This window comes from Cuculus canorus, chromosome 2, assembly GCF_017976375.1.
Source record: "Cuculus canorus isolate bCucCan1 chromosome 2, bCucCan1.pri, whole genome shotgun sequence".
Lineage (NCBI taxonomy): Eukaryota > Metazoa > Chordata > Aves > Cuculiformes > Cuculidae > Cuculus > Cuculus canorus.
The window spans coordinates 65,855,475-65,872,258 of NC_071402.1; the positions used below are offsets into that span (position 1 = coordinate 65,855,475).

Here is a 16,784-nt window from a genome sequence, read left to right on the forward strand (position 1 = left end):
TCCTAGATTCAGATTGGGGCTGCAAAACATGTCAGAACAAATCTCCAGTATATCTATATGCTTCAAAAAAAAGGCACAGTAAAAATGCTTATGCCACATTACTAAATGCACTTAGCTAAGAAATTACTAGAACAGTCTTTGCAGGAGAAAGATCAACATTTGCTCACTTCTCATCATCCACACAACTACCAGCTCAATGGCCATATAAAGGCTGAACGTTAAAAAAAGTTTTGGAAGTTAAATGTTCCCTACAACACTATCTAATTCCGTTCTATAATCCTCTTCCCTTTAGTACATGTGTAATTTGCAGAATGAAGTAAAATAATTCACTACCCACCTTCCTCCCTCAGAGCTGTGCAGAGCAAATGTAAGCATTTCTTGTTATGCATCTGCTGAAGAATATCTGGACACATGCCTTGTTTTCCACCTACACTATACCCTTCTGAAATGGGCTGGCTCCCACTTGTTACAGTACCCAAAGTACTTGGAATTACTGTCAGAAAAGGATGCCACTCTGCTGATTAGGACTCTGTCCTGGCAGTGGGCTGCTGTGACTTCAAATTCCTTGCAAAGGATTCAGAGATGGGGGCAGAAAAGAGATTCTACTTCTTTGGTGAGTTACTGAAGGAGAAACTAAGGCAAAAATACACCATCTGCAGAAGTAGCTTTCTGAGAGAAAGGACTGACTGCTATTTAGCCTTTGAAGTACAGGCAGGAGCATCCTGGGGTCCACGATTTGATTCGGGGATGTCAATCCTGCATCTACAGAAGCACATCTCTACAATCCCAGAGGAAGGCTTTAACTCCTTGGAAGGTGGTAGGATTTATAATACATGGAAATCTTAGGTCTGACTATTGGCTAGCTTTGCTAGTTCCTTGGATGGTGCGCTGTCATCTCTGGATCTGATTTTGGGAATGCATTCAAAAATTAGTTTTACAGTACTCCATCAGTTGTATAAGGAGGAAGAACAAATAAACTCCACAGTTCTTGGAGTTAGGGCCAAGGAGTCTAAACACTTCTACAGATTCAGCTTTATGAGCCTCCTTAAAGCTTCCTCTAGCGTCAAAACAGTTGCAAAGAGTTCTGCAGATGAAGCAAAGACAGCCACTGCAATAACATTTTTTAGTGAATTTAAGTCCTATTTAGCATGTATGCAATTTAGTTTTTGACATTTACAGAAAGGATTGTCTCAAGTCCTCTTTAACTGTACTGACTGCAGCCAACGTTTAGAAATGTTTGCTGGAAGCACTCAGGCATTCCTTTAGCCAAGGAACACTAATATAATATCCAAGTAGCTTTTCTGATCTTGACTAAAGAAGAAGCATTTGGCACAAAATTGTTCATAATGAAGTGTATCTTCAATATCATAAGAGTATGATTATTGTAGTAAAATTTTCAATAGTCAGTTTGATTAAGTCTGTATTTTCTAACAAAAAGAAATTTATATTTCTTATTAAATAAGTTCCCCACTAAATGATAGAATACTGATTAAACAAATTTAAAATCCTCATTTGCAGAAGAAGCTCATGGTTACAATTCCGTTTGATTAGATGTAGGAAAGAACAGGGAAAGGAGATTCATGTTAAAAATGGAGTGTGTCTTAAGTCCACAAGAACTTATCACTGAAAGGGATTGCCTGGAACTAGCAAATGGGTGGTACATAGATTAAAAAAATCCACATATGGGAAGTCTCCTCACATGCTGTAGGCTGTAAAACATTTCGCAAAACCAAAACTTAAATCTATACTAAATTACTAAAAGATACAGCTATAATGTTTCAAAGCAAAAAAAGTTTAAAAGGGAAAGAATTTGCAAGTATCACCCATGTCTTAGGGTCCTGCAACAGCTGGCATCTGTTTAATTAAAACCCTGGAAATTCTAAAAAGCTTAGCACATGCAAAGTCTACCACATGTTAAGTTCTACATTTCATTTTCTGATTTCTTTTAACATATCATACAGACCATCCTTTATGACAATAGGCTTCTTCTTGTTATTGGAATTTCTTTATTGCCTGTCATCTACAACTCAAATTGTATGCCTTCTCAAGTTTATGCTTTGTTCTCCCCAAAATAATGAAATAATACATCGAAAATTATTGGTCCCAGGGCTATTCCTCAAAAAAAAAAAAAAAAAAAAAAAAAAAAAAAAAAAGGTCAGCTTCTTTATCCTAAGAAGTATCCTTACAATGGATTTGCAGCACTCTTCCCTCTGGCTGCATTCCTGAACTGCCTTAGAAGTCCCTATACCCATCCCTGTTCTTCTCAGCTCCTGCAGGTGACTGTACCAACCAACTAAACATAGAACTCCACACTTGTAGTTCTAAGAAATCAATTAGCTTACAATCTCTGAAACAATCTTCCTTTGATAAAACTGTGCTGTGATTTATCTTTCCTGCCCTCTGCCTTCCTGTTTATTCTTTTCTTCAAGACTTTGCAATTCCTGCCTCCCACTCAAGACTCACTGATCTGTGCAGCAGTCTCTGGGCTCCGCTTTGGGAGCCTCTAAGGACAAGGTCCACGATTATCAGGGACCTCTGAGAATCCTCTGAGAAATCTGAGGTTACCTGCTACTCTCAGGCAACGATGAGATAAGGGGAGCCATTATGGTAGGGTCCCAAGGAAGCTCTAGCAACTTCTAATAAGCCTTATTAGATGCCTTTAACCCAAGGTGCCCGGAGCTTTTATTGCCTAATTAGGGGGGGTCAAGCACTCTTTCAGCTGGTGGTTGGGATAAGCATATATAAAAGTTCAGCCCAGAGCACAGCTCTCAAAGGCAGACAGCAGATACAGCAGCTTCTACAGAATGGTGTAAAGAAGGAGGAAGGGAGGAACACAGGTGTTCAAGCAGTCTCACATATGGTAGTGATGCACCACAGAGTAGTTTTGGAGCAGCTGACCCTGCAAGGACAGAGGCTTCAGTCCACATGCTGCTTTGGATGGTGGATGTAGCCCTCCAAGTCCCAGGCTGTGCAGAGTATCTGGAGCCTCTCTCTGATGCCAAGAGAGATGGACCTCTGTCCTGCAGAAATTGGGCTGTCTTTGAAGGGCTCTGTCTCCAAGTAGAGGAGTTACAGGAGAAAATCATTAGGCTGCACAAAATCAGAAAAGATGATGGAGAGAGGGAGAGACAAGGTCTTCTCAGAGATACTACAGTCTGAATAGCCCTGGGCCTAAAGGGGTAGCGTAGATGCTCAGTAGCTAGCAGTGTACCACAGGGGTCAAGGCTACATCCAGTTCTGTTCAATATCTTCATTAATGATCTGGAGGTTAGGGCAGAATGTACCTTCAGCAAGTTTCTTGAGGACACAAAAATGGGAAGAGTTACCGATACCCCAGGGCATTGTGCTGCCAGTTTCCCGAAGGACCTTGACATGCTGGAGAAATGTGCTGTCAGGAACCTCATGCAGCTCAACAAGCTGGGGAGGAACAACCCCATGCACCAATATATGCTGGAGACTGACTAGCTGGAAAGCAGCTTGGCAGAAAAGGACCTGGTAGACACAAAGTTGAACATGAGCCAGCAACGTGCCCTTGTGGCAAAGGCACCTAATGGTAACTAGGCTGCATATGGAGAAGTGTTGCCACCAGACAGACGGAAGTGGTACTTCCCCTCTGCTCAGCACCGGTGAGCCCACATATGGGGTGAGAGGTCTAGTTCCAGGCTCCTCAATACAAGAGAAATGGAAACGCTGGAAAATGTTTAGTGAAGGTCCATGAAGGTGATTAAGGCACTAGAATTTCTCTCCTATAAGGCTGGGAGATTGGAGCATGTTTGATGTGGAGAAGAGAAAACTTGGGGGTCTCATCAATATATATACATACCTGAAGCGAGGTGCAAAGAGAATGGAACCAGGCTTTTTTTTTTTTTTACTAGATCCCAGTGACAGGACAAGAGTCAACTGGAATAAACTGAAAGACTCAAAGTTCCATGTGACAATTGGGAAACACTTTGTAACTGTAAGGGTCACTGAACGCCGGCATAGGTTGCCCAGGGAGGCTGTGGAGTCTCCACCTGTGGAGATACTAAAAGTCTGTCTCGATGCAGTCCTGTGCAACCAGCTCTAGGTGTCCCTGCAAGGTCTTTGGACTAGCTGACCTCCAGAAGTCCCTTTGAACCTCAACCATTCTAGACTTCCGTGAACTCATAAAACACTACAAACATTACTGATGTCATGCATATTGTTACCTTAAAGAGATATTGGATATATTCAGATACAGCTAACTCTGAATTAAGTCATACTTTGTGCTTTAGAGTAAAAGCTTAGGTTTCAGAATGTTCCCATAATCCATAGATATGTCTAAACTGTCTTGGATAATATCTGTCTTCCTGGAACTTGGAATTAGACTTGTGAAGTAAATTTGAAAGGTTTGGAGGGGTTTTTTTGTGCAAGACGTAAGGCACGAGATTGCAAAAGAGGAAATGTTTAATTGATGCATCCTGCATTCCTGTAAGTTTTGATAAAGGTCAGTAGCTCAAACTATTCTACTGATCTGCCACAAATTTAATTTTTGCCAGCCACCACTTGGAACCATTTTCCAAGCTATGGAAGTATTTAGACTATAAATGTCATGTGCAACATTAGTCTACTGCCAGTCACTGGAAGAAAACAAGCTCAGAATGTACCAGCTGCAAATAAAAATTTCTAAGAAAAGGGGTGGTAATGAGGAAAGTCTTTAAATTTACCAGGTCAAATCTCCCAGTGACACTTTCTCACTCAGATAAAAGAGATTCTGTTTAACAATTTAGGCTACTTCTTATCTACAAATGTCCCCCCTACTCTGTAGCTGAATTCATAGACCACTGCCTATAAAGAGTGACAAATCTAGGACAAGTTTCTAAACCTCTGTTTTCTTCCCAATTCCTATATCATAATCCTATTGCCTTCCCATAACCTCATGGCCTCTTAATACTTACCAGTACCCAGAAGAACTATGCTGAATCTAGTACTTTGGTAGTGTTCAAAACCTCTAGAAATCCCACTGTAACTTTGACTACTTCTTCCTGTTTCACTTCTATTGTATTGACATCACTTTTGCAAAGACCGAAGGAAATTCACCATGGAAACACTTTCCTGGCAAGCAGAAATGCCTACATCTGCTGCATGTGCCACTCCCTCTTGGAGATGAACAAACTTCTTAAAAACAGAGTATTTATCTCCTATCATATAAAAATCATATCTCCTATCATATAAAATCTTCTCTCTGTGCTTTGAGTGATGGTCAAATGAAAGTCTCCATGAAAGTTAAGTTCCCATGCTGCCAAAGGCCATGAGAACAGTAGCAAAAGTTATAACCACAGAGTCTGAATCTCCCTGCAAGTGGAGCTTAGGACATGTGAGCTGATTCATTACACAGTGGAACAACTACTAAGCTGGGGTGCAACAGAGAAGGCAGAAATTTGTGGGTGAGGACTACCCCTTTCATCACCAGCCTGCAGTTAAAGGGCAGTAAATATAACACAAATTTGCAGTAGAAGCCAGGTTATATGCAGATCAATCTGCCTGTGCCAGATAAATGAGCAAAGACCATCCAGCTGTTAACAGCCTGTGTTCTTATTTCTCTGGGAGTCTGCCAACTCGAGCCATACACTATAGAGTGAGCCACATCACCAGTTCAATCAAGATCCTCCATACAACACTGTAGTAAAGATAATCAGAGGATGAAAGGTATTGTATTAAAGACAGGACAGATACATGTTTTGAGGATGACTGATAATACGTGAACAAAAGCTTAGAAGAGTATTGTAAATCTTTATCTGGGACCCTTTCTTTCCTGTGAAGTAAAATAACAATATGAAAAGAAGGCAAGATTTTGGCCATGTGACACTACAATTTTGAAATTTGAAGTCCAGGAGGAATGACTGATGTCTTTCCTTAAACCCTTTTCTTAGGGAAAAAGGTATCTCACCCTGCAAAGGTTTCACTCTCCTCACGTTGCACAAGAGTTTCTGCACTCTGCTGAAACTCAGTCCTGAATCATCACAAAATCATCTAAAAGCAAGAATGAAGACAGAGAGAAGATGGTATAAATTCTGGGGAGACACAAGCAGAATAATAAAGAAATAACCACAGTTCTTAGGAAAACTTCAGTTTAAAAAAAATAAATAAATCCCAGTAAATAAATTTATCCAAGAACAGACAATAGTACTTAACAAAACACACAAGAACACTTAAAAACTATTTTCATATCCTGAGTTAATTCTAGCTTTAATCATCCATAATGAAAGTGACAGCAGGACTTTTTTTTTTTAAATTAAACTTAAGTAATTGCCCCAGTCTTGCACATGTTAACTTCAAGCAGTTTAACAGCTGCTTTATCTTCTTGATTCCAGTGCTTGCAGATTTACCTTTCACAGGGAATAGATTCTGTTAAATTTGCATACTCATCTGGGAAGATTAATCATTTCAGAAGACATTCCATGACTTTTCCAGAATTTTAATTTAAACTCTTAGCAATTAAGACCAAGACCCTGAATTTTGATAAATAGTTTCAGAAAAGGTTATTTCAGTGAAGTGATCTTATTCTATTCTGATCTAGATAATATCACATTTTCCTACCACTCATGTACATCATGTGCACAACTGTGCCCACTTTTAAATTTCATCACTGCACCATCAGTTTTAATTTGAAAATATCCTGCAATTGCCTGGTGAATGGAAGATAATTAGATACCCAATCAAAACTATTGTGTGTGCGGAATGCTTGCAAGTTAAATCACTGTTTAGAACTATATTTCATCCTTGTATTTTCATTTTATAAAAAACAAGAACCAAAGCATAGCAAAACCCCAAACAGAACTAGGACAATGCTCTGATAGAAGCAATAAATATCAATGTGAAATAACATCTGTTACAACAAGCATTGTCTTGGAACATATTTTCAATATGATCTACATATGATTTTTTTTCTTAAGAGCCTGAATTAGTCTTGGTTTCAGAAAAAGTAATGATTTTTACATCAGATCCAGTAGGGAAGCTGTTTAACTATATGAAGTTTCTCAGCCATGAGGTATTAGAGGTACAGAAGGTACTGATCATTTCACTTTCTTATCTTGTGGTGAAAATACCAATCTATTACACTTGTACAACAAAAGATTTAAACAGGAAGGAATGACGAACAGTTATCTAAAAAATTCTTAAGTTTAATTGTTCAAGACATCTAATCTTTGACAGGGACTTGTTCAGTTAATGGGAACCCTGGGTCCTTTTAGGGTGATAGTTCAGTGCGAACCTTCAACGAAAGGCAACACAATCATATAATACCATTGCCCACCTCTAGTTCTCTGCCAGGTTCTATTCTAACCTCTTTTTTGCTTTTGAAAGCTAAAAAAGTATAAAGAAATGTATCAGTAAACAGAAAAAAAAGGGAAAAAATATTGGATAAAATACTACTGTGGTAAGAAAAAAACAAACCTTAGCACAGATTATGTTTGCACAACAGGCAAAAATGACGCTTATGCATGCCTTTCAGGAAGTTCCATCAACTGACCACCTATATTTTATATACCCAGATATCTTACTTCCAGATTCTGAAATTTCTTACTGAAAGAAATGTCACTGTCTCTTCCATTTTAAATTACTGCAGTGATTCTTCCCCCTTAAACCACCTAGAAACACCAGTGAAGATACAAGTTTCCTCATTATATCAAGAGTGTTCTGTGATATCAGAAGTCACTTCCAGACAATCCCTTTCCGTGAAGATCTTAGAGCATCAACTTGAATTATAGGAAAGTATATTTATAAGACAGAACAGGGGAATTAATTCTTTGCAAGTTCAAGAGATCTTGAAGTAAGTTGTTCCTAAGATCTTGATGTAGCAATTAGGCAAGAACCGGGAATAAGGCAATATAAAGGAAGATCACATCTATGCCTATTATTTCTGCTTTGCAGGACACTTCAAAGTGACAAGGAGGACAGAATCTCTGTATTTCTATTTCTCAAACTCATTGTAACTATCTTTAGTAAAAGAAGATTGGAGCTTCTAGACACCAAAAAAGTAAAACAACCAACCAAACAAAAACTTCTCTCTTCATAATGTATGAAGTTGAATTAAATACAGGCTTTGTCTTGCTAGCATTTTTACATCATTAGTTCACAGCTTTTAAGGTATTTATTCAAGCTTAGTAAAAACTGCTTTAGATTTTCTTTTAAAACAGTGAAAGTAAAATAAAAAACCTCTTTTTTGATACAGTATGTATTTCAACAAATGCTTAAAGACTATTTAAGGCCACATCAAGGCATCTCAAGCATCCTCCAAATGCAGGAAGAACAGACTCTGCTAACGACTGTAAAGTAAAAATGAAAAAAAAAATACAATTTTTGCCTCAAAAACTTCATACTGGTATTTCCAAGAAGGTCTAACAACTTATTGTAATTCCAGATGACTTTATAATACTACTGAGTACTGGGCAGAAGTTATCTGTTTATTTTGTCCTGACTACAGCAACTATGTTAGGAGAAGATTGCTCCTTCCCCAAAGATAGCTGAGCACCTGGAGATGTGAGAAATTTCTGGGCAGAACCAGGAAAGGAAAGACGCGGCAGACAGAGATCTTTTCATTGTCTTTAGGGAAATGAATGGAATAGAGTGCAGGAGGGAGACACAACACCTTGAAAAAAAAATATTAGGAAGAGATAAGTTGAAAAAGTTCTACAGTTAAACAGTGATGACAATTTCTGTTTCAGTTTTCCTGCTCTTGTTCTCTTCCCTCCATGCCTTTTCTCATATTTTTCTTTTACTGCCTTCTGAGTCTCACATTGTATCTTCTGCCTCTCTTTTCTGCTTCTCCTCTCTCAAAATTGAAGTTATAGGGGTCCTTCAAGGATTAAATCACTAGGTACTATTTAGAGCTTCCAGCTTAAACATTGCTGTTATCTGGTAAATTTGATGCTTCTAAGCTCATTCTCAGAGAAAAACTACTTTTTTTCTTGCTTCCATAAAAACTTTTGGCAACTGTGATGGAGAGTGGAAATCTCTTCTGTCTTTCCTCAGAAGCCAAGCCTGAGAAGTCACACCTTGAAGCTTGTCTAATGTACCTACAGCCATCAAAACCTTGTCTCAAGCATGTTTTTTTGCTGAAATTTGAAAGTTTAACTTATATTTCATTTTTTTCCCCTTCCAGTCCCTCTCAGCCCCCCATTAACTCCCCCTTCGTTTCTGCTTACCCCATGAATTCTTATCAGAAATGACCACTAACTCAGATCCTAGTTTGCAGACTCCACAGTGACAGAGCAAGACTACAATACGCGAACATATAGATTAACCAGGCTGTTGTTCTGCTTTTTCTACAGGAATAGACTAATAATATTTTGAGAAGGCTTGTTTACTAACTGCTTTTATTTGGAATTATTTTCTTTTTTCCAGTATTACATTTTCTGGGATGAGAACTGCAATTTATAGATACTAAACACTTTTTGTTTAGATAAAATGGACCCTGGCAACTTGCTGATTTTTGAAGTAGATGTCACTGCAAAAAATACAGTAGAACCTTAAGATATCCCAAGTGTTTATCATGTCAGCCCCAAAAAAGTGCTATAGAAAAGTGCTGTTATTTCATCCAATTACAAGGGTTGTTCCTCTTTAATTTTTGTCACCAAGGTATTTTAGATTATTAAACTCACTGGAGATTGTAATAGAGTCACAAGAGAAAATATTTTATCTTCTATTTTTCATATTGGTAATCTATTTTATTAGCTTACTGCACACTTCTCATTTCTTCTGTCTTTTTTAAATGCCACCTACACTGATAAAATTACATTAGGAGTTCTCAATATTTCCAAGAAGAAGCAGAGAAATCACATAAAGAGATGACTGTTAAGAATTACTGAAAGACGAAGAGTCACTTGAGACGATCGGAACTGAACTTGTTTTAAAAACAATCCCAGACATGATACTCAGTGGGAGGGAAATACATATTTTCAAAGAATCTAGAAATATCATGAATATGCCACTGAATGTAAAGTTAAAATGACAGCAGAGTGAAAAGAAACAACAGAAGTCAGTCTAGAGGAAGGATCCTATCACAAATCAAGGAAGCCATGATCCCTCTTAGTGTACCAGTGCAATCATGTGCCAACTCTCAGTTAGAAACATACTATGAACTAAAAAAACGTGTATAGATAAAATGAGCAATATGCAGGAAAGAACATGAAGCAAAGTAAACTAGAATTACTGGTTAACAAACACAGCATTACTTGAAAACTAGTATATGATTGCACATTTTTCTTTTTCACAGTCACAGGCCTTTAAGTCTTCTACAATACTGGTGGCTCCTCAGTGTTATGAGTTATTGATAGTTAAGTATGACTTCATTCTCATGACTCTCTCCAGTGAAACATGGAGCAAAGCAAACACAGACCACAGGACTGTCACTTGGTTTGCCTAACTCAAAATAAAATCCCAAACAAGTAGTGCTAGACAGCAGCAAAATTGGCACCAGTTGCCACGTAATCTCCAGTCAGCTGAAAGCTCACCTGGGAACTGGAAAGACAACATGGTCACGATTTTTCTCAGAACTGTGTGCACCAGCTGTAATTCATCAGGGATAATAAAAGCTAGCCATGCTCTGAGCAGCAGGCTAGACCACATAACCTACTGAGGTCTCCTCCAATCTAAATTACCCTATGATTATGTGCCATAACAAACACTCAAGAAACTTAAAACCAAAAATGCTGAAAATACTTTGTAACCTCCTTTATAAACCTTTGCCACAGAGTTATTAACTTTTCAAGCAGAATCTTCTCCCTGAGGATGAGAATAGGGCAGGAATCCATGAAATCTAGGACACAGAAGCACAATGGGTATGTACTTGTCCTAGTTAAACAATAGAACTGATTAAGTTTGTATATTATCCGTACACCAGGATGACTTATGCTATTTAAATATTAATCCAATGGAAGCGACATTTCTGGTTGTACAAACCTGAATAACTTACAAAGTATACTAGTAGTGAGCCGTGCTATTGGCAACCATAGAATTCAGGTCACTTGAAAAGTCATAATGTTTGGGATCCAGGCAAAGCCAAGAAAGGAAGCCTCAACCCATGCTAGCAGTATCAGATACATAGGTAATATCGTCCATGTGCTTCAAGGACTGAAAGCATGCCGGCATAAACTTCTCCTTTCTCTCTGCCTACTTTTTCTCTGTTTATGTGACCTGGAGAATAAAGATGTATCTTTTTTTTATGAGAATGAGAAGGTTTTCTGCAAAGTAAAATGCAAATAGGGGTTAATGCAAAGTCTCTGTTGAAAGGGTAGTCAATGGAAGTGGCTGAAATAAAAGCAGGAATTGGAATAAAAGCAAGAGAACTGTAATTTTGGCCCCAGAGATAAATTGGAGTAATACTGATAATCTGAGGTATTGAGACAACTGCCTCATTACAAGGCAAGGTAAAATAACAAATGGGTTTATGGTTTTCAGGGGCATCTAACTTGCAGACAAATTAAGTGAGCTTTAATTATCAGGATATAAGATCACAGTAAAAATTGCAAAGAGACAGGAGACAGTGATCCTACTAAAGAAAAAAAAGTGATCAACCCCCAAAAAATGGAACTTGGATCACAGAATCACAGATTCATAGAATGGCTTGTGTTGGAAGGGACCTTAAAGATCATCTAGTTCCAACCCACCTGCCATGGGCAGGGACTCTTCCCACGAGACTGGGCTGCCCAAGGCCCATCCAAGCTGGCCTTGAACATTTCCAGGGAGGGGGCATCCACAACTTCCCTGGGCAATCTGTTCCAGTACCTCATCGCCCTCATTGTGAAGCATTTCTATCTAATGTTGAGTCTAAATCTTCATTCCAATTTAAAGCCATTCCCCAGCCCTTGTAAAAAAAGCCCTCCTCAGTTTTCTTGTAGGCCCTCTTCAGGTACAGGAACACTGCTTCCTGGAGCCTTCTCTTCTCCAGGCTGAACAACTCCAACTCTCTCAGGCCATCCTCATAGCAGAGGTACTCCAGACCTCTGATCATCTTCGTGGCCTTCCTCTGGACCCATTCCAACATTTCTGTATCCTTCTTATGTTGGGGATTCCATAACTGGACACAGCATTCCAGGTGGTCTCACAAGAGTGGAGTAGAAGGGCAGAATCACCTCCCTCGACCTGCTGGCCACGATTCCTTTGAGGCAGCCCAGTATATGGTTGTCCTTCTGGCCTGTGTGTACACATTGCTGACTCATGTCGAGCTTCTTACCAATGAGCACCCCCAATTCCTTCACCACAGGGCTGCTTTCAATCAAGTCGTTCCCCATCCTGAATTGAAACTGAAGATTGCCCCAACCCAGGTGTAGGACCTTGCACTTGGACTTATTGAACCTCATGAGGTTCACGTAGGCCTACTTCTCCAGCTTGTCCAGGTCCTACTGGATGACATCCTGTCCTTCTGATATGACAACTGCACTAGCTGAAAGGTAGTGATTGACAATTGACGGCAGCTGAAAGGATGCAATTAGAGTTCCTGTTGCCTAAACTATATGGGTATGAAGTTTTCTCTATATAACATGAACAAGCAGGCAATACCTATCCTCACACGTGTTTAGATGGAAGGACAACTGAAGGAATTTAAGACAGATATTCAAGTTGTTCTAGATAAAAAAGATTTGTTGAAATGTTACAGTCTTTCTGGGAGATGCAAAAATGGGAGAGAGCATTGCTCTCTCCTTCTGCTAAGAGTAAAACCACCTGAGTTACTACACAGGCTTCTCTAAAGACCACATTACTTTATTTCTGCTTATTTTACAACAATGAATTAAGTTTTATAGGCTATTCAAAATTAGGAAAATGAACATTTTATCAGTACTCAGAAGGAATGTTCTGCCTAATATTCCTTTAGAGGGAAAATTACGATTTCTGTGGATGTATAGACTTATATCAGCACCTGGAGTTCACTAGCAAGCCTTAATGGTTCTTCCTCTATGAAACCCACCCACACCTTTAGTCTTGTATGTTCAGTCTTTGCCATGGACCTGCCCAGCAGGTCCCAACCCCTGGATTGACTTCCCGGCTCAGCCTTGGACTTGACTCATTGCCATGGACTTACTTGCCTAACGGTCTTTGCCCTCAGCTGAGGCTGGCCTTGACCTCTGGGCCTGCCCTTCTTCCTTGCAGTGGGACCAGGCTCTGCCTGGCCACCTTCAATGCTCCCTCTCTGCTCCTGGTGGCTACTATTTCTCACTGCTCCTGGACAGCCTATTAGTTATTTCCTGCAATTCTTCCTGTGCTTCCAGTATCTGAACATGAACATGAAGAGAAGGGAGAAACTCTGCACAGAGCTAAAAAAGGAAGGACGGAGTTGTAGTAATTTCAAAGGCCCAGTAGTCAACATGCTCTACGAAACTCACCTGAATTCTAGGAATATTTAACTGGATCTTTCTCTACCTGAATGCTTTAATGAATCACATTATTTTGACTTTGCAGTCTGACACAGAGGGAAGTTGCCTTTCAAGAGGAATGGAAAGACTTTGAACTCAGGTGCAGCGTTCTAGCAAACCCTAGAAAGCTGTGGGTTTCAACATTTATTAAGTGACCAGGACAGACATGAAAACCATTCCCCTGTCCCAAAGGAACACCTACGCTGTGTTTGTTTATTCATATCTTAACAAACCTTCCACTGTGAAGGTTCAACAACGTACCCAGTCTATTCCACTTGTTTCCACTTCTCAACTTTCCCATAAAATGAGCTTCCAGATTACTTAATGTTTTTATAGACTTTGCTGATTTAATTCCTTCTTGAAGATACTACTAGACCCGATATTCTAACTTGCATCTAATTAGCGCTAAGCAGAGTTGAAGTTGACTCCGTGTGTCTTAAGTGTCAATATTGCATTACATTAAGGGTGGTGAAATGGGAGCCATTTTCTTCCTTTCTACTTTTTAAAGTAGGTCAAGCAGTTTGACATTCTGGACTCTTACCCAGTTTGTGGTTCATAGTAGTGTTTCCCCCATACTTCTCTGGAGATCTGCTGCCTAGATAGCCATTCTTCACTAATATAGCTGATTACTGTAGTCTAACATTTTGGACATTTTCACTTACATATTATTTATATTAAAAGCTTTCTCTACTTGCCAAGATCATTCTGAAACCTAATGCTGTTCTCTGCAAAGTCCTTGCAGCTTTTCCCAAGTGGGTATCAACTGCAGATTTAATAAACATTTTCTCTATCCCACTCTTTAGAAAAAAATGTTACCTTTTCTACAGAAAATCACTTGAGAGAATCCTTTCCTTCTTGTTTGACAGTGAAGCACTGACAACTACTCTTTGGAGTTATAATTCCAAGCCAGAGACAGATAAAGCGTATCATACTTTTTGGTTACCTCTTGCTTCAACACTCATTTTAAAAATAAATATTCAGGTAATCCGATGTCAATTAACCTTGGTAGCAGGAATACTGGTTAGATGACTGTTTTTACAATATCTTCCTCAAGATCAAGTTTCTGTACTTCTCTTTAGGAACCTCTAATATTTTTATAAGTCATAAAACATCACACTTAGCAACTAACCCATCTCCTTGAGACATATTATCTTGTCATAGAAAGAAATTAGATTGCTTTACATGATTTATTCTTTGCAAATCCATTTTGGCCATTGTTTAGCATATTTTTATCTTCTGGGTGATTCCAAACAGATTATCTGCTCAAGTGTCTTTCCAGGAATTAAATTTAGGCTGAGTGATCTATAATTCCCTGCGTGTTTATGGTTTTGTTGGGAAGACAGACACAAAGGTTTCTTCCCTCCCCCTACAATTAATTTACTTTCTATCCTTAATTCTCAAAACTCATAAGGGAAGACTCTACGATTTCTTAAGTACTACATAGTTAATTAATTGTGTCAGACAATTTGAAAATATCTGACTCATCTAAGCAGACTCTAACCTGTTGTTACCCCTCTTCACTAGTTTTAATTATGCTAGTCTTCAGAACACAGTCAGCCTTTTTTTTTTAATGAGTGCTGAGGAGGGAAAAAAGCCTCTAATCATGAAACTGGCATGCCTCTAAAATTTTGCCTCTGTCAATTAAAGGGCCAACTCTTTTGCTTGTCTTGCTTTGATTAATTACTTACAGGATGTTTTCTTTTAACTACTGCATTGTAAAAGTCATGCTTAAGGCACTTGGCCCATACTTTATTGCAATTTCTATGACCAAAATTTTGCTCAGGGTAAAACTCAGTAACTGTTTCACAAGGTGCATGGTATGAGATCTTATAATTTCTGCGACTTCAGTCATTTCTATCTCAGTAAGATCCTCCGATATTTTCAGCCACAGACTTAGCAGATTTTGTCCCTCAATGTTCAGACTGAACAGACTGATGCTCATAATAAAGCAAAGCACAAAAGGAACACAATGAAATTAGAACTATTCTCTATTTTATGTGAATCAGTGTCAGGATACAAGCCTCCTTCAAGATTATACATTTTGGTAGATTTTTTTTTGCACTTGGTTGCAATGATCTTGGCGCAAAAAAAAAACAGTCAAGAGAAAGCATGGGTAGTTTTCACTATAGACAGTCAAATGAGCTCCAGAAGTGAATTAAGTTTATTCAATACAGCAAATATGACCTAGCAAGACAAAGCCAAACAAGACTGAAATAGTGGGTCTGTTTCTTTTTTTCTAATTGCTATTAATGGAGTAACTAACTCTTTGTAATTCTAATATTAGTAGATCTCTTTGTATGCTGGAAATTATGCAATTCTTACCTCAGAGAACCTTTGTACATCCTGGGTTAAAGTTCCTACTCTCTTCCACTGAAAATATTTGAGTAACTTCAAAATTGCTGGATTCACTGCATTATCAGATGGCACGGTCCGGAAGAAATAAGGATATTTTTTCTTATCAGCCAACTCTGGGGTTGTTGCTGCAAACGAAAGCTGAAAAAAAATCAAACAACAGAAAAATGAAAGTCACCATAAGTCACGTAGTAGCCAGAAGAAAACTTCACTGTTCTCAGTTCAACAAGACAAGATCCATAGATTGTGTTAACGTAGGGAATTTTCATCATCATACAGCTTGAAATTCCTACCAACACCACTTACTTTTAAAGGAATTTTTAAAATACATTAGTTCAATAAACTACCCGCTATAAAATTAAACTAGGCAGTCTTCAAAGTCAGTGATGTAAAATCGTTTCTTTGAGATCATGCATCTTGCACGTTGCAGAGGAAGAAGCTTCAAGGAATTAAATCTCTACGATGAATTCCCTATCAATTTCCTTCTATGTTCTCATCTTAAAAGTGGAATATTGTTCCAAGGGGATATTCTCAAACTTTTATATATCTTTAAATTAGAGGATGAACCTCTAGTAACACCTCTTCCTACATTCAGATAATAGAAAGGGTACCAGAAACAGAGAGAATAATGATGGCAGCCAAGGCTGCAGCTCAGAAGGTTATCTGGCTCTCTGAAGCAGGACTCCGTGATCTGTGTTATCAAAGGTGACTCAGTGGCTAATTCTACACATCTGAAGACACCAGAATTTGAATGAGAGAAAACCTGTTAACACACAAAAAAAACCCAGAAATCAGAAAACTTCACGGAATTATTTTGCCCAAGCCAAAGGCAACATATTTTTGTAAATTTTTTTCTATTCTATATTTTTGTAAATTATTTTCAGGTAATGTTATAAAGGGACTGCCCTTCTGAAAATACTCCAAATCCAGAGAAACTTCTTGTTATTTCCTCTACTATTTTTTAGTTTTCTAGTTTTCTCAAGCTTTTTTTTAGCCATGCATAGCAGTTAAGGATTTTTCAAAGTACCAGTGTAATGTAGATTGGTTTGACTCCTGAAAAAT

The 16,784-nt window shown here is 38.5% G+C and overlaps 1 protein-coding gene across 2 annotated transcripts in view; it reads right to left on the minus strand.

Moving 5' to 3' along the window:
- Positions 1-16,784, minus strand: part of GABBR2 (gamma-aminobutyric acid type B receptor subunit 2) — a 476,939-nt gene that overhangs the window by 270,334 nt on the left and 189,821 nt on the right. For both annotated transcript variants that reach the window (XM_054057392.1, XM_054057393.1), the window contains exon 3: positions 15,693-15,863. In XM_054057392.1, the coding sequence (XP_053913367.1) occupies positions 15,693-15,863 (171 nt within the window). The remainder of the gene's footprint in view (positions 1-15,692; positions 15,864-16,784) is intronic.